General features: G+C 39.8%; 1 protein-coding gene across 3 annotated transcripts in view; it reads left to right on the top strand.

The window, feature by feature from the left end:
- The window catches only part of WASHC3 (WASH complex subunit 3), a 36,670-nt gene that overhangs the window by 9,146 nt on the left and 2,348 nt on the right, over nt 1-25,176 (top strand). For 2 of the 3 annotated variants that reach the window (XM_082280403.1, XM_082280402.1), the window contains exons 6-7: nt 2,447-2,511; nt 5,474-7,451. In XM_082280403.1, coding sequence (XP_082136529.1) covers nt 2,447-2,511; nt 5,474-5,558 — 150 coding nt within the window. In that variant the 3' untranslated portion in view covers nt 5,559-7,451. Of the gene's footprint in view, nt 1-2,446; nt 2,512-5,473; nt 7,452-25,176 lie in introns of those variants that run through there. The other variant, XM_082280404.1, reaches the window with a different exon arrangement.

Genomic DNA, 25,176 nt, shown 5'->3' with positions numbered 1-25,176 from the left:
TAACTTCATGGTTTCACTCAGTCTTCAGAGAAATTATTACGATTGGTCTGCTTCATCCCTTGAATGATGTTCCAAACCTTATTTTTCACTTGAATCACAAATTGGCACCTTATGGGTAGCTTACTACAAACCATTGGAAAACCTACCAATGGGATAGTAGCAAAGAGTAGAACACTGTGTTACTGTATTGATTTAATGCCAGACTTCAAAGTGGATTTGAAAGTGCTGGATGGTCTAATTACTTTGAATTTTTTTTTTTTTGTGACTGCTAGAGGAGTGAGATCTCACTTTCCACATTTCTCCTGTGTACTGGCAGTTCCTGGTGACTCCTCTGCCAGTTGTAAACAGTGTGGTAGGAAAGTCAAACTAACATACTACAAATTAATGTGTGTTTTTGTATTTGCCAAACTTGTCTCCTTGTCCGGTCAAGTATTTCAGTTATGTCATTTATTTGTCCAAATTAAGTTTCCAGATGAAGGTTTGTTTGAACTGATAATTTATTTATTGTTCACAGTATTTGTAGTAAAAAGAGCACCATTCGACACTAAAAGTAGCTCTTCCATGAAATTGTGACAAACTCATTTTGGTGGAGTGCAGTTGAGGATACTAAATTCTTACTTCTTAACGTTTCCAACAGTATTCCAAGAAATCATACAAAAGCAGTACCATATTTGCAGATTAAAATTTAGGAAAGCATGAAAGGTAAAGGAATTGTAATGCCCTGATTGTATTCTAAACAGGTACAGGTACAATCTTAATTGTTTTCCTTCAGATAAAAAGCCTACTCTTAAAGGGCATTTTGATTAAACTTCAGATTAGTTTTGTGAATCTATGATATATGAGGATACTGAGAGGATTTTTTTCTTGCAGATTTTAATGCACACAATGTTGGAATAAAACATACTCCAAGTGTGAACATGGAAACAACCCATTCTTAGAAGTCCTATACCAGGTTCCCTTTGATTGAAGCAAATATGAGTTCTGCTTTGCCTGATCTGACTCAATTCTGTTTTCACCTGGTTTGAGTTGATGCATAAGCAACTCCCGAGTGACTTCTGAGGTGGGGAAAAGTACCTTAAGAGCAGTCAAGCAGGAGGAAAAGCATTATTACAAGATGGTGTATAGACACGCAATCCCTTATGTCCAAATCTGTACTAGAATAAGTGATTTTTTTAAACTGTCATGAAATACTCAAATATTCACCTTTGTACTGCACATGAGTTGGGAAGTACTGAGATGTTCTTCTATTTCAAGCTAATACATTGCAACTGTTTGAGTGACCTTTTTTGACATTATGTCTGACAGATTGCTAGAACTATGTACCTGTGTGTGCTGTTCCACAATCCTCATGCACAAGCCTTAATTGTGATTCTTGCTGTGGAACTGTCACTAGTGTCACATCTTTCTCTGGAACATTAGTCATGGCTGCCCTTTATTTTATCATTATTTTACTTCCTTTTGCACAAAAGATACTAGTCCTATGCCACTTGCATTTAGAATTTCTTAGACCACCAGTAGCTTTGTCCCTTTCAAATCAGAAATTGTATCCTCTTTTTTTTCTTTTTTGTTTTTTTCTGTATCCTATGTTGGCATGGAGTGATCCAGATGGTATTTCTGATGGTTTCCAACAGGAGATGGCAAAGCAACAAGTTGCCTTTGAGCAGCTCTAGGGGAAACATAGGAGCAGTTTGTTGGAATGTATCTGATGAGAGGACGTGGGTCTTGGATATGTGATCCAAGATGAGGGGATGTTTAGGTGTTGATGAATAAAATAAAGTGCAGAAGCTGTGGAAGGACTTGCAGTGAAGGGAAGGAATTTTTTTAACACATACATAGTTGGCTGAAATCTGTCCACAAGTCACAGAAGATTCAAGCCTGACTGCACAAGCAGTTGTATTCAGAGAAGTCACTTTGAAATTGTGCTTCTGTTCTCATGTCCTGTTTGCCTTTTTCTCCATGCTTTTTAGACTTCTCCAGTTTTTAGCACTGCCTTAAGAGATCCTTCTGGAGTGGTAGCAGATGTACTTCCCTGGTTTTCCTCTCTCTCTTGGACCTTCAGCATGCCCAAGTCTTTCCTAGCACAATTTTTCTCTGCTGTCTTGTGCTACATTGTGCTTTCTTCACATTCTTACCCATACAGATAACTTCAACTTCATGATTCTGTTTGCATGAATTGCAAGTATATCTATCCAGTCTTGATTCTCTCCCTGCAACTTTCTCTAGATGTTTTGCCATAAATGTAAGAAGGGTCAAAAGGGCCTTTTAATCTCAATAATTTCTTGCTTCTAGGTTCTTGTTGATGGCAACTGAGATTATTGTTCCATGCTGTTGTTTGACAAGTGACATGCATCAATTTATATGAAAGTGTGGTTTAAAAGTACCTGTGTAATTTAATTCACCTGTTTGTGTCCAGTGGTTTTATATTATTCTTCCTCCTGCTACACAGGGTGTTCCTGTAATGGCAATACGAAACAAAATGATTTCTGAGGGGCTAAATCCAGATCTTCTCGAGTAAGTAATTTGTGACTCTCCATAGGGCTGGAGTGCAACCATGTGTTTAAAAAACTTGGAGAAACAAAAGGTTGTTCAAGGTGGTGTGAGTTATAGCAGTGACAAGCTACCATTAGACAATGTGCATTTAGCAATGAGGACTCAGATGAAAGGTCAGTAGCCATTTTCACTGCACTGTTGAGACTATGAGGTATTTCCCAGATACTTTCTTTCAACACTCCAATAAGAAAAAGTCATTATTGTAGAGTAGTAAGAACAAATTCAGTCTTATTTTGCCAGATGCACGAGGGACAATGCAGTTGTTTCCAGATTCTCTCAGTAGATGGAGTGCATTACTTGACATCAAAATTGACAGTGTAAATTGAAGTCAGCAGTTTAAAATTTTGGCTGTTGATTGAGTTAACCTGATGTGAAGACTACTAAGAATAGATAGTAATTTTCAAAGCTTCTCATCTGGCCATAAACATTAATTTTAGTCTTACTTTACAGCTGACATTTAATTTAGTTCTACTAGATTATTTCACAGAATTTGTTAAACTGATGAAAGTATTAACTTTCATTCTTACATTATAGCCACCAAAGTGTTTGAAGTACTTTTGCATTCTCTTCAGAAACTGTCAGGATATTAGAAAGTCCTTTTTTCCAGTGAAGTCTTTTTACATTTTGTAAAGGCTTTTTCTGAAACTAGCAACTTGTTAAATAAAATAAACCTGAAGTGTCATCATATGATGAGTCACTTTCGCTCCCAACTACTTCCTGGTGTCTAAATAAGCCTAAAGTAAGTATTTTTCAGTTTATATTTTTACTGATTGAATGAGAAATAAGAAAAAGACCCCGTGCAAGTTGTAGGTAGCTTTAGCAAACATGGGTTTTCTATATGTGTGTTAAATGTGTTGTATTTTTTGCTGTGCTTTCAAGTCCATACCTTTTTATAAGTGCTGCTATTTCTTCATGTTTGGGTGGATTTTTATAGTAGATAAATCAAAAAGATAATAGGTTAAATTTCAAAAGCAATTTTTTAAAAAGTGTCTGCTTTTCGATTGTCTATTTTGCATTAAGACAGAAACATTATTGCTGTGGGTGGAGGCTCACAGAATATGTTTGGGGTTAGATCTCAAAAGTTCATCTTCAAAGATCTCTGCAACAGTAATGCTTAGTCAGATTTTCTTTAAAATGTTATTGGTTTGAAAACTGTTTAAAGAAAGCTGATGATTTGGCAGGGTTCAAAATGTAGAACATTTTAAGGTGTCAGGGGTGACTTAATTTTCTTGCTTTCTTGTCTTTATATTATGGTCTTCTTTTTATATATATATCTTGCCATTCACAGCACATTTCTTGGGTTTTCGGGTTCCTTAGGTCTGCTCACTCAGTCCCAGAAAAAATCAGGAAAATGTACACGTCTGTGTGCTTGGTCACTTGCTGCAGGCTCCCCCAGCTCCTTGCTGTTGGCTGAGCATGGGATTTTGTGGCTGTGGATGTGCTAGTTCTAATAATATAGTGTTGTTTCTACACTCTCCTTCTGGCTATTCCACTTCTGTTATTGCTCCCTTCTCAACTTTCTACAGTGTTTTGTAACTGCCTATTCTATCAAGCTCCCAATTTGCCTATCTTTGACTTTTGTTTCTTATCCTTCCTCTCTTGCCTGTCTTCAATTCCAGGAGAGTTTGTCCTGCTCTCATGAGCTAAAAGAATTCAGCGCCATCTTCCTCTTCTTAATAAGAGGTTTTGCTCTGCTCTCTCCAGATCACATGTCTTTGCACAGCTCTTCTGTTTTGTCATTACCATGGCAACAAGGAATAATATTGTGAAGTGGTATTTGCATGAGAAAGCAATTGCTTTTTTAATTTGTTTTAGAGGTGTGCAAGGGGGAGGGAGAAGGCTCTTCTGCAGTTCTTTAACACCGTTCTCATCTTTTCATGCAAAATGTTTAGGAACAGTTTAAAGTTACCTCAGGGATTCCCAACAGAGAAATTATACTAAACAGAACTAATGTTGGAAAAGAAAGTCTATGCCCCCAAGATAAATAAGAACAGGATGATTAATACAACTGTCATCTTAGTTTAAAATGTAATATTTTATGCAAGAGATGTTAACTGTCATACGGGAAGTGCATTTCTCTGAATGTCATTTTTCCCCAAGTATAATTATGTGTGTATTTTCTACCTTGCTTTCAGACTTTACCAGGCTCTGTCTTGCTTGTATGTCAAACTCATTGCATATTCTCCATACATCCATGGAGAACCAGCATCTTCAGGCAGTAATGTTAGTTAGTCTTTAGATGGCTTGCTTCTCTCATCTTCATTTCCAGTAGATTCCCCAAGCAAACATTCTGCCACAGTGTTAAGATCCATCCTAAATATTCTCTTTAAAACTAAATACAAGAGGTCTGATCATTTGTAGTCAATAAAAATCCCATGGCTGTTCTTGCATGTCAAATTTAACCCAATGTTCTAGCCAAATTCCACTCTGAGTAATTCTTTTTTGCTTCTCTAAATTATCCCTGCAGTTTTAGTTGGATACAATATTGTTCATTTCCTGTCTTATTTTTTTCATGTACTATTTACACTGCTCAATGGTGTACAGAATGTTCCTTTCAGCCCTAGAATCTCTGAAGATTAAAAAAAATTGAATTAATCATTATTGCCTGCTTTCAACTCTTTCTACAAGTGTTTGCCACTTCTTAATGATCTGTCATCATTTCTGATGGCATCAAAGGCATGCATTCACACTGATGTCTACAGAGTTTTGATGTCCAGTGAGTTACAGTTTGTAGTGTTTGTCTTTCAGTTGTAGGTGAAGCAATACCACTAAGGTGTGAGTTTGTGAACCATAAACAGTTAATGTGTCAAATGTTGTGGAAATAAAGTGCCTGCAGTTGTCGTGAAAGGACAGTGGTGTTACGTGCTGAGTTGCTTGTGTTCTCAGCTGGATTTGCAACATGGAATGTTTTTGTTGTCTGCAGGACCCCAGATGCCCCTGTGCCTGCCTGGGGAGATGATGGCAAAGCAGAAGACAGTTCTGACAGTGAATCTTCATTCAGTGACTGAAGAGACTGATTCCAGCCTTTGGAAACCTTTGTTAGGTGCTCATGTGTTTGGAGCTTTAGCAGACAATGGTTTGATGTGGATCATATGGGTGGCATGGTTTATCTAATGACATTTTTAAGAACTAAGCTCCTCTGTGCTCTCTTCTGGAAGGTTTGAACAGGCAAAGTGTTTCAACCTGAACCCTTTCCCCATGAAAATGAATCATGAGATCCTTGCAGTTTTTAGGCTGCATCATGTCAGATTCATTTCTGATTCTGCTGAAATTACTTTGTAGAGCTCCAAGAATTCCACACCTCTAAACCTCCAGGTCTCTAAAACTGCATTCTGGTCATTGTTAGATTTTCTACGTAACACTTCTAACCTAAATTGCCTTCTTTCTGCCCCTTCTTCCTTTACTTAAAGGTAAATTCACTTTTGAAAATGAAAATGTTTCATTGATGAACTGAACTATTTTCTCAATATTCTATATCTGCAGTGGTGCAACAAGAATTACACATAAGTCAGCTCTCTTACGGTGATTGCACGTCAGTGATACTCAGATTTGAGAAAAACTGAAATACAAGTGAAAAATACATTAAAATGCATTTTGAATCTATTTTGAAAGCATATACCACTATTCAGTGCCACGTTAGTGTCTGTATGAAGTTGGTAAAGAAACCCCTGCTCTCGAAGAGTTGATTTATTGAATTCAGGGTGCAGTGTTGTAGAAAGCTACAGACATGGCAAGAGTGGTTTGAAAATGACACTGGGAAAAAAGCAAGGGAGTTGGAGATCATTAATGAAATCTCATTACTTGTTCACTGTTACATCGGTCAGTTGAGACCATTTTCTGACTTCTGTTGGCCTTACTCAAAAGAAGCTGTGGGTGAGCAGTGTGCTTAGGATGAGAAATCACCTCCAAGTTGGTGTATTTGCTGATAATTTCAGCAAAGAAGCTAAAATTCAGTTTGTTTAATGATCAAACTACCTTGCCACCTCTTGAGGTATGCATTGAGGAACAATATAAAGAAATGCACTAGGAGCCTGACATGTCCTGAAGATTCCCCTCACAATTACTTAATGTGCTCCATGACTCAAAAATGATACTTCATTAAAGAATCTTCTTTAATACAATTTGTTCCCCATGAAATCCTTCTCAATCTGTTTGAATTCCCCAGATTGTTGTGATTATACCAGAGTGCTGTCTGCCATGCAGTCATTAACTTTCTGGCATTCCACATTCTTGCTGCAACCAAGAGGAGACAAAAACTGAAGCTCCAAGTGTATAAGTTTGTTAGCTTTTATGACTGAGTCTATACCTTCTCTCCTCATTGTTTATGGCACTTCAGTAGGTTACCTGCTTTTTTTTTCTGCTGTAACTTAAGCATGGCCCCCATTTAAGCCTGCAGATGTATTTATGCTCTCCATAACCTGTAAATCAGAGTAATGCCTGAATCCCTACAAAAGCATATATGCACTAGAGAATGTCTAGAGATGGTATTTTGATGATGGGTTAATTACTATTGAACACATAAACAAGAATACTTAATAGTATTGGTTGGTAAAACACAACAAATATTAACATATTAGCAATAAGTATTTCAAATGTAAATGTGATAATGTTATTTCAGAATGTATATATTGAAACACTCATGACTTTTTAAAATCTATATTTGGAAACTCATTTAAGCAGTCTGTATAATAAAAGTTATACTTTGTAAACCAAAGTTGTGGTTCTATTTTATTGCTATGTCTTGTTCTAAACAAGACAATGAAAATTCTTCCGAAGTCTCTGCAATTCAGGTTTCTCCAAAACTAATTTTGCTGAAGTTATATCAACCTGCTAGCCCTAAGGGGAGAGTTTTGGAAATTGAGGTTTGGAGTTAAAGCTAACCCATGGTGGCACTCTGACTACCGGAGAACTGAATATCCCATAGCCACTGTTCTAAGAAGCAAATTTAAGGAAGACTGAAATTACATGTTTGATACTTTTGAACTGACATGAACCTCTGTAAGGAAGTAGCATGATTTAAAGAGTTGAATTGAGAATTATTTTTCTAAAGAAATAAAGTTACCAAAAAGACATTTAAGAAGATACAGCTTCATTTGTTTATCATTCTGTAGAAACTATTTGCGTAAAATTATTTTGAACTGAGAAAACCCCTAAAATCAATTGTCTTTTACACCACTGCAGATACACTTTTATGTGGAATGAAAAAGAAAGCCTCTGGCCTACAGATACTTGTTAAAATAAAAGATAATTAATCAGTAATTATATATGTCACATAAGTAATTATATATGTCACAGTTTCATTAATAGGAGTTGTGAATTTAACTGCTTAAAGACTTGTAGTTTTTTTTCAGGCTAGGAGTTTACTTTGGAATAGTGCAACCTTGGTAGCCTGGCAGAAATATTAAGAAAATCTTGCCACTGTGTCTTCTCTCTCAGCTGAGTGGTGCCCAGAAAGAATCCAAATGTCTGAATTGTGAGGAACTGGGTGGACAAAAAGATAAAACCATCCCTTTTTACATTCAGTGTCTCAGCAGCCATAGTGCTTCTGCTACCTTTGGAACCTCTGACCACTGTAGGCTCTTCTGTTCCTAAACACATCCCTTTACTTTTAAGTTGTAGCCAAATTCAATCTGAGATGTTTCAGTTTAGGACACACGCTGACACAAGGAGCTATTAAGTGTAGGATGGTTGGTTTGAGACTGAATTATGTCAGCTGTGCTGGTGCTCCTTGATCTGCAGCAGTTTTCTAGAGATGTGGTGCTAACCCAGACAGCTGGAAAGTCCTTAACCACAAGCTAAATACTATAAGCAGAGACTATTCCAAGGTGCTCGTTATTTGCCATCTGTTTTGGAAGAGAAGATGGAGTATTTCAGCTTGGCAGCACAGTAATTAGATATATGTAATACTTTCAAGGGAGAATGTCCATATTTAAGAGACTTTTATTTTTAAAAGCTTCCAACAGTGAAGGATTTTCAGAAGATACAGTATACATTAAGAAGTGTCAGTAATACGCATCTAATATATCCAAATTTTGCATGGATTTAAACTCATCATCTGGGGCAGTATTACAACTTGTAGGCATGAAAACTACTGCAGAGTGTTGCTGGAATAACTACTGAATGCATCTGTTAATACTAATTATGTACTACTAGTAAACTATTATATTCTTTGTTTAAACAAACTTTTTTAATCCCATCACCGTATTCCTCATTTTGCAGGTGAATGGGACTGCAGAATGCATAAAGGTCAGTTTCTTAACGGTATTACAGGCATTTTAATTGCCTGTAGATGCCCTTAGACTAGATGCATACCTGTATTTTTGTAAGCGAAATCTCAAAAAACTGTCAAAAGCAAAAACAACATCTGGACATGATAATAACTTCATAGTGAAGTCCTGGTTTAGCACTTGTAATCATTAATGTGTTCCCTCTCAAGTCTTCTGTTCAGCTACATTTGAAAAGAAAATTGATGGTTCTTTTTCCAAGCTGAGTCTCTTCCTCTCTCTTGTTTTTCTTTCCAGTGTGTGTTATTTACACCAGTGAGTAAGTGTATAGTTTGACGTTCTGTGAAAAAAAAAAGTATAACAAACTATAGCCTGTACTTGGAAAAAGAGAATATCACTAAGATCAGCACTTTGAGCTGTGTGTGATCAGGTCAGTTTTGGTTTCCGTAGTGTTACGTAGCAAGAAACTTAAGTTCATCATGGGCTTAATCTTCCTGGAGATCCCATTTTCCCTCTGAAAAGCTGATCCGAGGTAACAGTCTTACAATGAATTTGTCTGCAGAACGGGACATGTATTTTTTTATTCTTCAGAAAATTTGGCATCCTGTTGTCTGAAATGCCTGCACTGGTGTCCAAAGTGTTACTCTCCTGATGCTTCGTGTGGTGGTGTCTCCATTCAGGGCCCTTTGCAAGCAAAACAGGAAGTGCCACATTAATTGGGGCCCGTGGCTTCATTAATTGTGCAGTTCTGTCTCTGCTAAAAGTCAGTACTGAGTGCCTTAAGGGAAGATGTGAGGAGCACCACAGTGTTCCCGCAGTCCCTTTTCCTGCCACCAAGACTTTACTCCAGCTGCAAGCAGAGATTGATGTTCAGTACTGAATTACAAGTTTGTTAGTTCTTCCAAAAATATTTTCGTTAATTTGGGAAGCTGTGGATATTCCTGCTTTGTGTTTGACTCACTAACTTTGCTAATACAATACTGGTTTAAGGGAGTTCCATGGGCTTGTTCATTATGAGGGTAACGAAGCAGAAAATTGAAATAATATTCCTCATGCCATACAAAAAAATGAGTGACAGAAAGATGCTTAGCATAGGATGTGTCACATTCTGAAGAAACAAGTCTGAATGGCCATAAATTAAGATGCACGTCATTGGGCGAGGACAGATGTAGCACAAAGCACTCCATTTTATTTGCTTCTTTTTAAAAAAAAAATAAGTTAGGGCTGTGTCTTGACCTTAAACTAATGGATTCTTTTCTCATTCAGTATATTTCCCATTTTCAGGTTAATGGGTGGAAAGGAAAATTCTGAATAAAAATTACTTTGCAGACAGTTGGTTTTCTTTGCTTCAGACTTCAAAACTGGTGCCCTCTTCCTGAAGGAATGAAACAGTAAATAATAGTATTCTCTTATTTCGATAATTCACTCTTCTCCTCTCAAGCTCTTGTATGTTCTTCCTGGGCTTCATTATGGCCCTCTACCCTTGTCTGTAGAATCAGAAGCTGTAGTAAAGTGAATGCTAGGCCAGTCTTTTACTGGAAAGAGCATGTATCCGAGTGCCGAAAATACAGGGCAGAACAAAGGGATCTGAGAGTAATTTTTTACATTTATGTGAGCAGTTCTTTTTATAGGTAATTACCATCAACTGTTTGATAAACCTTATCCTTATCTCACCACTCTTGGAGTGGTGAGAAGTTGAGTACACATGAGCCAACCTGCTGTGAAGAGTTGGACAGTGAAAATAAACTTCCGAGGCCCGTTTTAAGTAACAGCTCTCCTAAGAACTGTGATTATCCTTTTTCCTTTCGAACAAATGATCTCTAGGGTTCAGTTCACTCCATGCTCCCAGCAGATTGCATAATCCTGGTGTGATTTCCTATAGCACAGTCTGCACTGCTTTTCCAGGTCATGGGGAATCCTTCCCCAGTGAGAGCCAAACTGTTCACGATGAACATCTTGCGGTATTGATTTCTCTTTACTACTACCCAACAACTCTGAAAAATAACACTTCTGTGTGCTGAGATGATCCTTTGGTCTTCTGGATCCAGTTCACCTACTTTTAAAGTAGATCATAAGTAGGAAGGGAAATGAACAGAGAAAATAAGTTGTCTTTTCTCAGCTGTTTCATCATTTGTTTTTCCCTCAGGGGACAGCCAGTATTTTTGTAAAAATGGATTAGGTGAAAAATAGTTCATAATGCTTTATCATGGGTTTGTTGTGGTTTAGGGAACTGATGTCAAAAGCTTGCCTGCCTGCACAAAAGCGTATGTCAAGAACATAATTTCAAAACAGCTGAATTCAGTTCAAATATCATGAGTGGGAGTTTATTAGTAGTATTTTTGCTACTGTAACTTCTCCTTGCCTCTTACTTGGCTTTTGTATTTGCCTCCTCTTCTGTTGTAAATGTGAGGCTTTGTTACTGTTCTTTCAGCCTCCTGGCATCCTTGCTCTTCATTGTTGAGCTGGCCTATTACCATATTTGAAACCAAGCTCTCCTTTGAGCCCTTGCATTTTAAAGGTTAACTCTGTGATGCTTTCTGCGTATTTTAATTGTGAGAAGTGTTTTAGCCTGATTTACCATGGAAAAACCATCACTCTATACACGTGTCTGTCCTTAGTTTCCCTCAACTTTCAGAACCTGTTGGCTAGTTTCAGTCACATTTGAGTAGGGAGGAGAGGAAGGCATCCCAGAGAGCAAGGTTCTTATGGATTTGATAAAAATAAATAACCAACTAAAAAGGAGAGATGGTGTAACAGCATTTGAGCTGAAGCATCCCCAGCTGAAGCCTTCTTAAACCCCAAGTGGTCCATGCCCCAAAGAGGTGTTACCCAGTATCCATTCATGCTTTTCCCCTAATGTTAGGCCCTCTCAACAGAAGCCTTTAACCCTCTCTGGTTACAGCCCTAACTCAGCTATAGGGTGCTCAGCTGTATTTTCTTTATTCAAGCTGTGTGTCGATCAGCAGAACACCACTACACTGATTCATTGCCAGTGAGGTTATAACCAGTGGCAACTGGTCTGACCAGCAGTCAGAACCTGAGGTGCAGTAAACAGGGCTTCCTTTTTCCAGGGTCTCCTGTAACTTTTTATGAGCATAAGGCTGTGTGGTCTGTAGTCCTGCTGCAGGAAATACCCACAGGAACTTACATCTTAGAAACCAAAGCTAGTCAGGCACATGCTCGAGCTCCCTAGGAAATCAAATTCTGTTCATTTCCCTGAACTTCTTGCTCTAAGTATACAGTTACCGGAAAACATTTCAAAATGTGACCAGCTTGGATCAAGAGAGATGCCATGCTTTTGTGGTGACTGAAGCCTTGGCAGAGAGGACAGGAACAATAGGACAGTTCTCTTTGGGAATTATTTATATTGTGCTCACAAGTGGACCATGCTGTGCTGGTGTTGTGTAAGGCAATCCTCAGGAAATCAGGTGGGAGTACAAACTTTCCTTTTGCCGTATAAACAGAATGTGTTGCATAACTGAACTTGTCTTTCTGCTGTTAGGGATGGTTTTTTCCATTTCAGTTATTGTGTCTATATTGTCATACATATCAGCACACCCTGCACTAGCTGTTTTTTCCAGGACCTGTCCCACCTGGGCACCCATCCCTTCGCTCCATTACATGCTGTTACTCTCCACAGGGTGTCCCGGCGTTGCAATGAGCCTCAGCCACCAGCAGCACCAAACACAGCTACCCATCGTCAGGCCCCAGCTGGCTGCTGCTCCCTGTGTTGCTAATCTCACCTCTCCCGGGGGCTGAATTGCTCAATCTTGCCCGAGTATTTGACACCGGATTCTTGTGTCAGATGCCTTTGCTAGGACAGTGTGATAAGTGATGGACACGCTGTCAGGAGCAGGGTTTGCCAGATGACACACAACGGGGCTCTGCTCACCCAAAAACTTGGCTTCAGGAGCCGTGAGCCCCACCTTCCCCTGAAAGGGCTTCCTCTTTGATAAGAGGTTATGGTTTGTGTGTGTGTGTGTGTTAGCTTTTAGTATGTCTCTGTTGGGCAGCTCACCTACCATTTCATTCACACTCTGAGCACACAGTCAAGCTAGAGCCACAAGTAATGTCACACAATCAGCTGAGCTAGCAGCCATGCAATTTTGGATGCCATACTTAGGCCATTTTCCAGTACATATCCTTGTTGTGGGAGACTCATCACACAGGAATCACCTGTCAAGAGGAATGCCCTGTCACACAAGAGGAGCTTATGATCAGCAGTTGTCACACAGTGCACATGTCCTTTCTCCAATAACACACACACCTCAGCTTAACTAGAGGATGGACAGCTTTTCTGATTTTAGGTTTGCATAGCAAATTCACTTTAGTGCCAGTCTTCACTTAATAGTTTTGCTTATCTTTTTTCTCTAGCTTACATATGAAAACACAGTGAACTGGAGAGAAAAAAACATTCATTGATGCTTAACTTCATTATGGAGAGAGTCTTTATCCTTAGATTTTGAAAGTTTTTATTACGTGAGCTCTTTCACGTCACAAAAAAAAAAAAAGCATCCATGCATGCACATTCTCACATGTATACTCCTAACTTCCCAACATGTTGATATTTTCAGTTCCAATTTGTAACACTTCATCTGTTCCTAAGCAGTGCACATTCTTTATTTATGTTCAAGATCCAAGCAAACAAAATTCCTTCAAACATCCTTCTGAATCAGAGAAGAAATGACAGTGAAAAAAAGCAAAACAATTAAATTCTCCCCACTTACATGAAAATTTTACTGAGGCTTGTTTTGTTACATAGTGTTATAGTGAAAACAGATGATATTTGAAACTTGGCTTTGAAGCAGGCCTCCCTTCAGCCTCCACAGGCAACCTGACATTCCCCTTCTGCACTTCACTTCCAACAGTTCTTTCATGCAAAACACTTCCCTGTTTATCCTCCAGACAAATTACATTTGCTGGTCTTAAGTCATTTGTGTACTAAGAAAATGATGTGTTGTCAAGCCCAGACCTCACTCCTCTTTCTAAATCCTTTCTTTCATAAAGGATGAAATGAAACAGAGAGGGAATTAATTCATTGCACTTCTTTCTTTTCTTTTAAGGTGTTAGGGTGGCTGCAGTGGACAGCACAGTGAGCAGCACATACAATTAGCCTGTGTACCTTGCCTGATGGCCAGGCTCAGGGAGCAGAGCTTCAGCAGCACTGCTGACATCAGAAGAGCAAACCCTACACATATACCTCCCCTAATCTGTGCTCTTTGTAAAATGACTGTGAACAGTTTAGCAAAATGTTTAGCCTGTTTTGATAGCTGGACTAAATTGTAAACAAATGGTAACCACGTGCTATTCATGGCAGAATAATTCTGCTTTGTTTGGTTTTATGACAGCATTTACACAGTATTTTTTGCCTTAGTGACCTACATGAGGTTTTTGTCTACAAGGACTACTCTTTTTCTTTAAAAACAAAGAATTAACAAAGTAGGTTATGGCAGGCTGGGTTTTTAACTATAGCAGCTGGTAATTTGATGGAAACCACCCCCAGTAAGCTTCTTTGGTGTTTTCAGAGATCAGAAAATCTCTTGCTGCTGTCCCAAGAGCCTTTAACAATACTCAGTTGAAGTTCATTAAGTCAGGAAGCGATGGCAATACACATTACTATTCTCCGTAATTCCTGCCATCACAAACCATTTTCTGGCTTCTCCTCACCTTGCTCTGAAGTGGTTTTTTCTTTGGTTTATAGTGGTTTTTTACTCAAGATTTGGGAAGAAGGCGGTACATTGTAATGAAACCATCTGTAAAATCACTGAAACCCATCACACTGCAGTTACAGCTTTGGTCTATTTGCCTGTAGGCACAAGCCAAGATCAGATGGTTCTAGCTCAGGAAAGAAGAAATGGGGCAGGCAAAGCCACATAAAAGCTTTTCTCCTCCCTAGCACTTCCATTCAAGAGTCCCAGAAGAAATCACAGTTAGGTCAGCCTTACAAAAATTGTTCTTTAGCAAAACACAAGTATAAAAAAAATGAAGACCCAAAGCATTAGGGTGTTCAATATCTGAATTATTTCATGGTAATGTTGGGAAAGTAGTAGCAGAATAATTTTGTGGTTTGGTTGTTGTTTTCAAGACAACACAGCTTTGTAAAGTTGCATGAGAGGGAACAGAAGCCTCTTGGTTAGGATTTGTAAATAGAAAACATCCTGGGGCTGCTGTCCCTTTCCTCTTCTCCTGGATCATTATCAAGAAGCCACCTGTAATTCTCTTTGTAAATGGTCTGTGCTGCATGTGAAAGAAGGAAGGAAGAAATGGGGGAAAAAAAATCAAAACAATAACAACAAATATCACAAAAAAATTTGCTGAACAGGACACAGTAAAGTAAGTATTTTTGAAAATGTTTGCTTTTCAAGGAGGGACATCTCCAGTTCTTGGTTCTTTACTGTGTGGGGAGGGGAAGGTTACAGCTTCTTTAACCGCTATCAGCTCCATTTTGCTCCCAAGATGACATACTTACAAACTGAATTTATAGCTGACTGCAAATATAAGAAACACCAGTGCTACTATTTCTCTGTGTTTTTCTATGATTTTTGTGTATTGTATGTAGAAGCTTTCTCAGTAAAAGACAGAGGATACATCATGAGCAAAGGCTTTCCTTTCCCCACAGGTAAATGAGTCACTGAGATTAAACAAAGGCTGAAGTTCAGGGGTCTGACTTAAGAGTCTCTTTCATTTCTACTACCCCTAGTGTTTTGTCTTACAGGCTGTCATGTTTTCATTCCTTCTAAACCCTTTCTGCATGGCATTAATAGCAGGAATAGTATTTAGCTCCCTAAACCAGAGCATTCATCCATACTTCCTAAAAGTACGTCAGCTCTGAGTGCGACTGGTCAAGATGCCTCTTGAAATTCCTGCCAGCTCTTACACTGTGGAGGTGAACCTGAGCTGGTTTCAGCAGCTTGAGTAAATTTTCAGTTCATTTTTCTTTCACAGGAGGGACTGGAGCTCCTGGAGAGGAAGGACTGACCTGCTCCTTTTGCTTCCTCCGGCTCCTCCTTGATGCCTCACTGACTTGCCTAGTGCCCTCTTTCTATGCTTCTCCTCATCCCCTGCATCCATTTCCTGCAAAATTCCAGAAAAGTATTTATAAAAATTTCAGACCCACTTAGAGCAGATTTTTAGACCTGCCATGTTTCCAACCATTGGAATGAAATATTCCAGACCAGGTGCCCTGCTTGAGATGGTTCATTTCTGAAACTTTTGATTCAAAATTCTTTCTTGAAAAAGTTAGGGGAAAAAATTCAGGGTTTTTTTCTGTATTTTTAAAGAAATAGTAATTTTTAAAAGTTTCCGTGATGTCGCATTTAGATCAGAGGGAAAGCCTTTGCCAGGGAGCAGCAAGGGCAGGTTCCCTTTCCCTGAAGGGAGGGCAAGACAGGAACTGGGGCTGGTGGCAAGGCAGGAGCAGAGCTGGTCAGCACTGGCACAGTCCCACAGACCATGGCTGAGAGCAGGCAGGGTCCAGACACTGGAGCCAAGTTGGACCAAAAGTCCAGATCACAGGAATTCCATAGTGGCGAGGCAGGTTTGAAGTCAAGTTGACTTTGTAATTCACATTCCAGTCCAGAGAACACCGAGTCATTGCACATTGCAGGGATCAGAAAGCATGTTTGCAGTGTGGAGGAAGCCAAGCTAGAAAATCAGACCTGAGGGTTTTCTTCATGAATTTCAAGACTGGTGATTGGCCTTCTCAGTTGTCTCTCTCCTCCCAATGAGGTCCAGCCCCACCACAACTTTACAACGTTCAGTAAAATCTTTGTAAGCCCCATTTTTCCCCTTGTGCAGGGTGAGGACAGTGCCCCTGGTAGGTCCCAGCCTGGCACCACAGCAGCAGGAGTGAGAGGAACACAGGAGCTGTGCCGCAGCCCACAGCAGGGATTTCCCTGTCCATTTCTGCTACAACATTTTCTGCTGAGCTCCCCTCATCTTAAAAGCATCAGTACACCACGTACAGGAATTGTGGAAGTAATGGCTGCCCCTGCACCACCACCACCCGGGAATGATCATGAAATGGGAGGTTCCCTATGGGAATATAGAGCATAACTGCAAAATTAAAACACGAATGGCACTGCACTTGCAGAGGAATCTCAGATTATACTGTTGCACAGGTGGCTTTAAAACTGAAAATTTACAGCTTGCATGTTTAGGGGGAAAAAATGCATAATGGTGTCAAAGGCCAGTTTTGGCTTAAAATTGTAATACATATATGCAGCACAGACTGAGAGAAAAGAGTTGACTCATTCTTCTTGTGTGAGGAGGGATAGTGTGGAAAAGATACCAAATAACACCTAATAAAAAATAGGCAGTGATGCATATAAACTAGATGTTGGGAAGAGGTCTGGTAAAACTTTCTTTTCTGGCACTAGTAGTACACCCCGAAAGGCTGTCTGAATAGCGGAGGGGTTTCTCGACAGAAAACTGAAAACTCCAATTGTAATAAAAGGAAATATTTTTCTGACAGAGCAGTAAAAAGGTGCAACAACTGATGCCCTGATAAATATACCCAGTTACCACAGGCACCTACAATGCATCCTCTAAACACATTTTTTTGGCTGGTGAAGTGGAAAAATGGGGAAATTTAGGATTAAAGAAAATTCTATTCCACTTCAAATGTCTGGAGAGTGTCTGAATGGTATAAATTGTGTATCTTGGCCATCTCCAAATATATAGGCAGGCACTTGAGGCAACGTGTTAGAACTGCATTTCCTCAGAGGCAAAACTCAGTTGCAGCCGTCGGTAAACTCATATTTTTCCATCTGACATGGTTAGTAACTTGGATTCCTGATGAGGAAAAAAGATAGTAGCAAATAATTAAACACAGAAGTGGTGACATATGCTCCATATGGTAGCAAGTTTTCTCTAATTGGTTACGTGGAGCCATGGAGATACGAAAAGTTAGTGTTTCCCTTATAACAAAGCACACAAACAAACAAACAAGAGATCTACCAAAACAACAGTCAGCATGACTCTGCATCATTTGTCTGACCACTACGGGGGCAGTAGCTTGAATTCCACAACTGCAAAGATGTTCATCTATGTTTGTGCAGCTATTTTGTGTTCTGTGAGTTTCAAAGATTTGATGGAAAGATTTAATGGAAAGCTCTGAAAAAAATGCTTTTTAACCAGTATTCTGGTTTTGAAAGACTTAAAGCTACTTGGAAGGAGGCTTAATTGATTTGTATGAAACCTTAAAACAATTCTTTTTGTCACATTCCCTTTAGAATATTACAAATCTTTATGGTCAGTCAGAAATACTTGTGTAAATCTGCTAATATTGTTTTAATGAAGATATGATGCATTTTATTCTCTTTATGCTATACTGTGAGTTGTTTTGGCTTTCTTTTTCATCCCAATCCTGTCTTAAATTCAAAAATAGGAGTAGAGAGATTCATATTTGTTCTACATATATAGCTTTTTAGATTAATTCACACGTAATCCAGAAACATTTTATTACCGAAGAGGAACTGAATGATCAAAAGAGCCCATACTTTGTCTCATATTTAAAACATGCAAATAGGAAATATCATTGAGTCATAGAATCATGGCATGGTTTGGATTGCAAGGAACCTTTAAGATCACCTAGTTCCACTGCCCCTGCCATGGGCAGGGATACCTTTCACTAGACCAGGTTGCTGAGAGCCCCATCCAACCTGGCCTTGTACACTGCCAGAGATGGAAGTGTTGTGTGATTCGTGTTATGTGATTTTTCCCTATTTTAAAAGCTGTGAGTCTTTCTGGTCTTTATTAACACCATCAGTCTAAGATCTGCAACATCTGCTTATTAACTTCCCCAGCATCCTTGCAGTAAAAAAAGGCTTGTACTTGCAAAAGGATGGATCGGACTGCACACTGAAAGGCGTTTCTGATTGACAAAGTTCTCCACATTATTGTGTTCATTCCTGTTCTCATCTACATAGAAGATGATTTGCCACATGGGAGAGAAAGTCTCAAGGAGAAAGTGGAACTTTGTGTGTTGCAGGTAGGAACTTTTCATTCTTTCCATCACTTGCTCTGGTCATATATGCATCATGGCAAGAGAGAAAGAGAGAGAGAAACCTGCACCAGCATGATAAAAGTTCCTTGAGGTCCCCAGCAGGTAAGGGTAGAGCAGAAAGTATGAGCTCCAGCTGAGTAAACCTTTGTCCTACACCAGCACATGTGCATGTGTAGCCAAAGGGTGACTGCTCCAAAAATTTCCTTGGTATCACCTGTTTTAAAATAGCAAGTATAACAATGCCTAAGTTGTTGCAAAAGTGCAGACATGCTGCCTAAATAGAAATTACCATGTCTGGTTGTTTCAATATAGTTAGGTGAATATATGACAAAATGTGAAATTCTAGATGTCATATGAGGCAGGGGCTTTCCTGCCGTCAGATCATTGTAAGGAGCTTTAAAAAGATTTAATATTACATTTTCATTTTTGTTTTCCTTAGATGTCCTAACTGGGCAGCATTCAGTTCCAAAAGTGTCTGGTTTTGGTACAAATGACTCATAAATAAAAACTTACTGTAGAAGCTTTAAAGCTGGCGTGTAGTTTTCCACAAAGCAAAATCATAAGGAGCTTGTTCTCAAAGTGGTGCTACAAATACTAGAGTAAATTCACAGGGTGACTGGGGGAGTGGGATGGAAGACAGACAACCACCTCAGTGCAGAAAACTGAATTTAAAAGGGGGGGGGGGGGGGGTGAGGGTGGTGTATTTTTTTTTTAATTGCTTCTATGTTGCTTCTTTTAAAAGGCAATCTGTCCAAAATTACTCAAAAATTCACATTCAATCCAAACAAATTCAATTTTTAAATACTTGCATTCCTTTGTTCCTGTTTGAATCAGAGATACAAACCCTGGATCAAGGGCGCGTGTGCTCAGAGGTGCCAGCAGAAGTGTGGCAGATGACTCAGTAAGAAAACTTTAGTGATAGAGAATCAGATTTTGCTGCTTTATGATAATAACTGAGGACTGGAAACAAGCCTTTGTACAATTTCAGATTTTCCACATTTCAGACTTCTCCAGCCAGTTTATGGTTCCTGTACTTTAGCTTTCTGCTAAAAATAACAATAATTACCTCCCACTGATTTTAATCCACCAAAGGCAGGAGAAGTTGGAGTCCTCTGCAGGCAGGCTGCAGGGAGTTGCCAGATTTTGAGCTGCCATTTGGTCCCACTTGCAGACAACAGAACTGTACCTGAGATTTATAGAGCAGTTGTGCTGCTTAGCGAAGCTAAGTGTTGTCAGGTAGACACTGGAAACAGGAACAAGAATGGGAGCTTAGAGGAGAATTAATGCCAAGTCTTGCACTACAATAGCCTCCCATGCTAAGACTGCCAGAGTGATGAATTGAAGTGAGGATGAAGGCAGCAGTAAGGAAGAATGGCTTTTTTTTGATGGTGCCCAAGAGTGGCTCCTCTTTAGGATTTTGTCCTTCCTGTGCTCAGCTTTCACAAGTGGCATGAACCTTTCTGACAGCTGGAAGCCCACAGGTGTCCATCCCAGCCACAGTTTTATGGGAGCTCACTGGAGACAGCTCCATGTATCCATCTATCCATCCATCCATCCATCCATCCATCCATCCATCCATCCATCCATCCATCTCACAGCGGGCTGCCCTCTGCTCTGTTTCTCATTAGCTGCTGCTGCCAATGGCCATTCAAGTTTTCTGCTTCTTCAGAACCACAGCTGGAACCTTGTTTTGGTGAACTAAGATAAAGTCAATGTAGTGTGGTTCCATCCTTCCTGCCACTGTTAGTCTGGCCAGACATGGAAACACCTGTCCTCCTTCATGTGTCAGCAAGCCTGTGGAAAATAATCCCACTGACCTCTAACTTCAAAGAGGCACAGATTGGGGGAGCAAATTCTCTTTCCAGTTAAATGGAGTGCATCACTCAAATTCTCATCTCTCAGCTTCTGTATTTACTGATCTGTCAGCATATTAGCATTTTAGAAATACACTGTGTAGACTTTCATCAGTTTTTAGAAGAAAATACATACACAGTGCAAAATAAAGCCTGTTTTCTCCAGGTAAAGCATTAGTTGTCCATGAAAAACCTGTCTTATTTCAAAGTTTCCTGCAGGCAATTTGCAATAGTAAATTACATAGTAAGGACAAAAAACCCCTGTGCTTCCTAAACTGCATTCTGTGGCTCAAACTCAGTGAAATACTTAACTGACAGCAGAAAAAAATTTGCTCTCATGAAGAAGAATTAAGAGAAAAAATATTCCAAGTCAGTAATAATTTAAAAAGTTAAAGCAATGAGTTATTGCCAACCTGCAGATTTTGTCTGTCAGGAGCCCAGACCATCAGTGGTTCTGAGGATTGCTGTGGATGACTAGTGGTTCACAAACTCTCCTTGGCAATCACTTTTCCAGATCATAACTGAAATTATGACAACTTTTAAGCCCAATTTGGTTTCTATATAACCAAAGAAATATGATATCACTATGCAATTATTCACATGTTGTTTGGTTGATTTGGTTTTGTTGGGGTTTTTTTAACTCTAAGGACAACTGACATTCCGTGTTTTTCTCTGGTGAATGAGAGCAGTGTCTGCAGCTAAGACTAGGTATGGATTTACTTGGATATGGAAATATTGATGGGCTTGACTTTCCTTTGAAACCTGAAGAATGCCAAGTCAGCATTGTGACAGCTGTGCCTCTGCTCACGTTTTGAACAAACTTTGTTTTGGATTCCTGGGCCTGACTGCTTCTTAGCTTTATATTTATTTTGCACTTTGAAGTTCATGTTACAAGATAGGTGCTCCTGCCTCTTTTTTCTCCATTTTGTTATAAATAAACAAATCTCAGCATCATACAAAGTTCACAGAGTTTATGGTTTGATTTTCTTCATTTGGTTGGCCTGTCTCCAGAAAAGTTCTTGGGTTTAGGTGTATTCACTAGAATTAATGGACTTTTCTGCCCAGATTGATGCCATTTGTTCCTCAAAAAGCCCAAAGTGATTTCTGTAAGGACATCTTTCCTCTTTTGTCTCATGAGGTCTTGTACCTCATGTAGTCTTGTGTTATCACCCCAGAAAAACTCCCTCATTCACTGGGAAGACTTTCCTTGGCTTTATTAGCAAGTCTTATGCAGTACTTTCCTGTTCTAGGGTAATTAAATGCTGGTGGCTGACGGTGCAGATTTTCATAAGAAAAGTTTGTCACCTACCTTTTTTTGCTTCTTTGTGACAAGAACAGAAGGTTTGGCACTGAATGGCATTGGATTACATGTAACGTAACAACCAGAGAGAATTTTTTCACTGCTACTTCCACCCTTGTGCAACAAGACTGCAAGATGTTTTCTGAATGAGGGCATTAGTTACTCTCTTCACAGGGAATACCTGTGCCTCATGACTGTTCTGAGACTGCAAGGGAGCTTCAGTGCTGGGTAAGAGAGAAAGGCAGCTCTACTCTTCAGTATGCCCTCCAAAAACAAGGCAAGAGCTTTGAAGCCCGTCTGCTTAGCAGCCTTCCAGGGCTTTTGCCACAAGACTATTGAAGCCTTGCTGCCCCAAATAGCTTCAGAAGACAGGACCTAGCAATTTTCATCCAGCCACTTGAAAGAATTTTCCCAGTCTTTTATAATCGCAGTCTGTGGAGTTTGGTTTTTCCATCAAAGCTGATGTACATTGGATTTTGGCTATCTGTTCTCTAGTTTTCTGTCCCCATCCAATATAATTTTAAGCACAAGACTGATATAAAAAAAACCAAAAAAAAAAAAAAAAACCAAAAAAAAAAAAAGGAGAAAGCAACCATTTGGAGATTTTATTTCATTAAACCAAGACAAACTTCTACTAATTAGAAAACATCTGATGGAGCAGTATCAATGACTATAAAGGATACCTTTGAAATTTTCCATCCAGGAGTCCTTACTGTTGAATCTGGATACATGATCCAGCACATACTTAGATAGTTCTGACAGGTACCTATAAGGTAAGATATGTTTTTTGACACTGCTCCAAGAGCCGGGTCAAGTAAGGAGTCAGGTATATGGGCTGTACTGACAAAGAGAGCTGTCCCAGGCTTCTACATCTGCAGCCTTATGAATGCTAAGCCCTCAGCCTGCCAGCTCTGCTGGGCATTTCAACACTGTTGCCATGAAAGTATCAGCAAGCTTTTTAGAGAAGCCTGTAGCTTTTGGCAGAGTGTAAATGAGCACAAAACTTATTTTAGCTTTGGCTCTGGGTCTTTTCTCACGTGAATACTTGTTATTGGTCTTGCTGTACATGGCACACCATTTCTGGATAAGAGATTGAAAACAATGATAAATGAAGTGCCAGTTGCAATCTGCTAATTAACCCAGTGTGTCAGGGTGGGTAGCCTCAGGACATGGTGCCAACCAAGCTGATCTCTGTGATACCCTTGCTGTTATGTCATTGTATAGTACAGGTAGTTCATTCTTTTCAGGAGAAGCTCGTTTTCATTTGTGTTTCACAGCAGTGCACAGAACTCATGACCAATCGTTCAAACACATGTAGGGGCAATGATAAGCCCACATATGTTTGTGCAACTGGAGCCAAATTTTCATTAGTGCATTCAACTGCTTGACAGGCGATGATGAACAGAAAACAGAAATTACACAGCCCAGCCCCACCAGCAACAATTGTGCACTGAGTACTCCAGCAGTCAGTAGATAGAAGCAGTGTTGGTAACCCCTGATTACCTGCCTCACAAGTTGCTGTCAACCAAAAACAGTAAGCAGTAGGGTTTGTTCTGCACATGTCCCTCGAAGGCATTAAGCAGATAAGCATGACAGGAACAGAATGTGGTTTAAGTTCAAGCAGCATGGAAAGATTCCACAGGACTTCGATGTTGTTGAATGAGTTGTCTTGTAAACAGCCTCCTTAACATGGCAGATGCCATGTAGCATGGTTAGAAGATTTTGTTTTCCTCCTTAGGCCAAATTTGAGCACCCCCAATGTCTACTCCTTCCCCTCCAATGACCATGAAAAGGGCAACTGCTCCGTCTGGTTCTCCATCTCTCATAATTGCACCATTATCGCTCATAAGGAACCCATTAATGTGGAATAGGTTTTGAAACCAAAGCCTCTCTTTTCAGAACTCTGATCTAGGAATGCTTTAAGGGTATATGCCAGCTCAAGAATCAGATGCATTTTGGTTCTGGGAATCAAACCATAGCCTCTGAAAAACAATGGAATTCAGGAATCCATGGCTTGTTCCAGAAAGTTAAGAAACAACCTCAGTTTTTTTGCTAAAAGAAGGCTAATGCTTGATGTAACATCAGAGAAGCTAATTCTGAACTAATAACAATACTTGTTTTTTGAACAATTCAGCCTTAACACAAATAATTTCTCACTTCATAATTTTCCTTCCTAGGGCCTTCTTCTGGAATATCCTACAGACAAATGTCCTGTTTAGCAGGAGATCCCTCATATACTTCAAATTTCTAGCTACTTTGAGTATTTACTGAATGAGAACATTTCACCCAAAGAATCCTCTCTCTGTGTGGGATGCCAGATGTCAGCTGCAATATGATCTGCAGAGAGACACACTGTCTTGAGGGGACCTGGGCAGTATGATGATGGGCTTAGCCATTCCTGCCCTATTTGAAACAGCACTGTCCCTGTGTAGAGGTAGATGTAAAGAAAAAATGAGCTGTGTACAAAGAAGTGTGTTATGGGCAGAGTTAGGGGGCGGAGAACCAGTTTTTAGTGCACCAGCAGAAGAATTACTGTGGGATATGCCCAGCCACTGCCCTGGAGGGATGTCTGCTGAGATAAGAGATTTTGCAATCGCCCAGCAGGACTCCCTAGAAAGGAAAGTCATGGTGAGGAAAAGTAGACCCACAATCCTTTGGGAGACCCTATGCAGATCTTTCTGTAACCCATTGGTCTATCCCAGACCCTCTGTAACCCATTGGTCCCCTTGCTGATCCCCTGTATCCCTATAAAAGAAGACAAGTTCGCCTCTGTGAGGGAGAGCTCGTCCCTGGCCTTCCCTTCGCCGGAGGGAACCCCCAATAAAGCTCCCTTCGTGCGGAACCAGCCACACGGGTCTGCTCGTCTCTCTCTCCGGTCTGGTTTGCCCTAGAGGCAGCCCTGCAGAGCTGAGCTGAAATCACGAGCTGATAATCACTAAAGAGCTGATAGCTTCTGCAAGGGCTCCTCTGCCAGCAGCTGAGAGGAAGATACCAGACCTCGGGCAGGCGATTCCTTTCGGGACCATCTCCCCGGACCGGTCATCTCTTCCTGGGTCGCAGCCACGGACCCCATCACCAGCTGTAATAATTACCATGAACAATATGTAGAATCAAAAGCAGCAGCAAATATGACGTGATCTCAAGGGAATGGACACTTCCAAGTGTGACTGGATTTGCATTTCAAATTTAAGAGGATTCATTAAAAAGACAGTTGCTCCCATCACTGTAAATAGATACCAGAAG

This window comes from Coloeus monedula, assembly GCF_965178545.1.
Source record: "Coloeus monedula genome assembly, chromosome: 4".
Taxonomy (NCBI): domain Eukaryota; kingdom Metazoa; phylum Chordata; class Aves; order Passeriformes; family Corvidae; genus Coloeus; species Coloeus monedula.
Note: the sequence above shows the minus strand (reverse complement) of the source record. Positions and strands in the feature narration are given on the sequence as shown.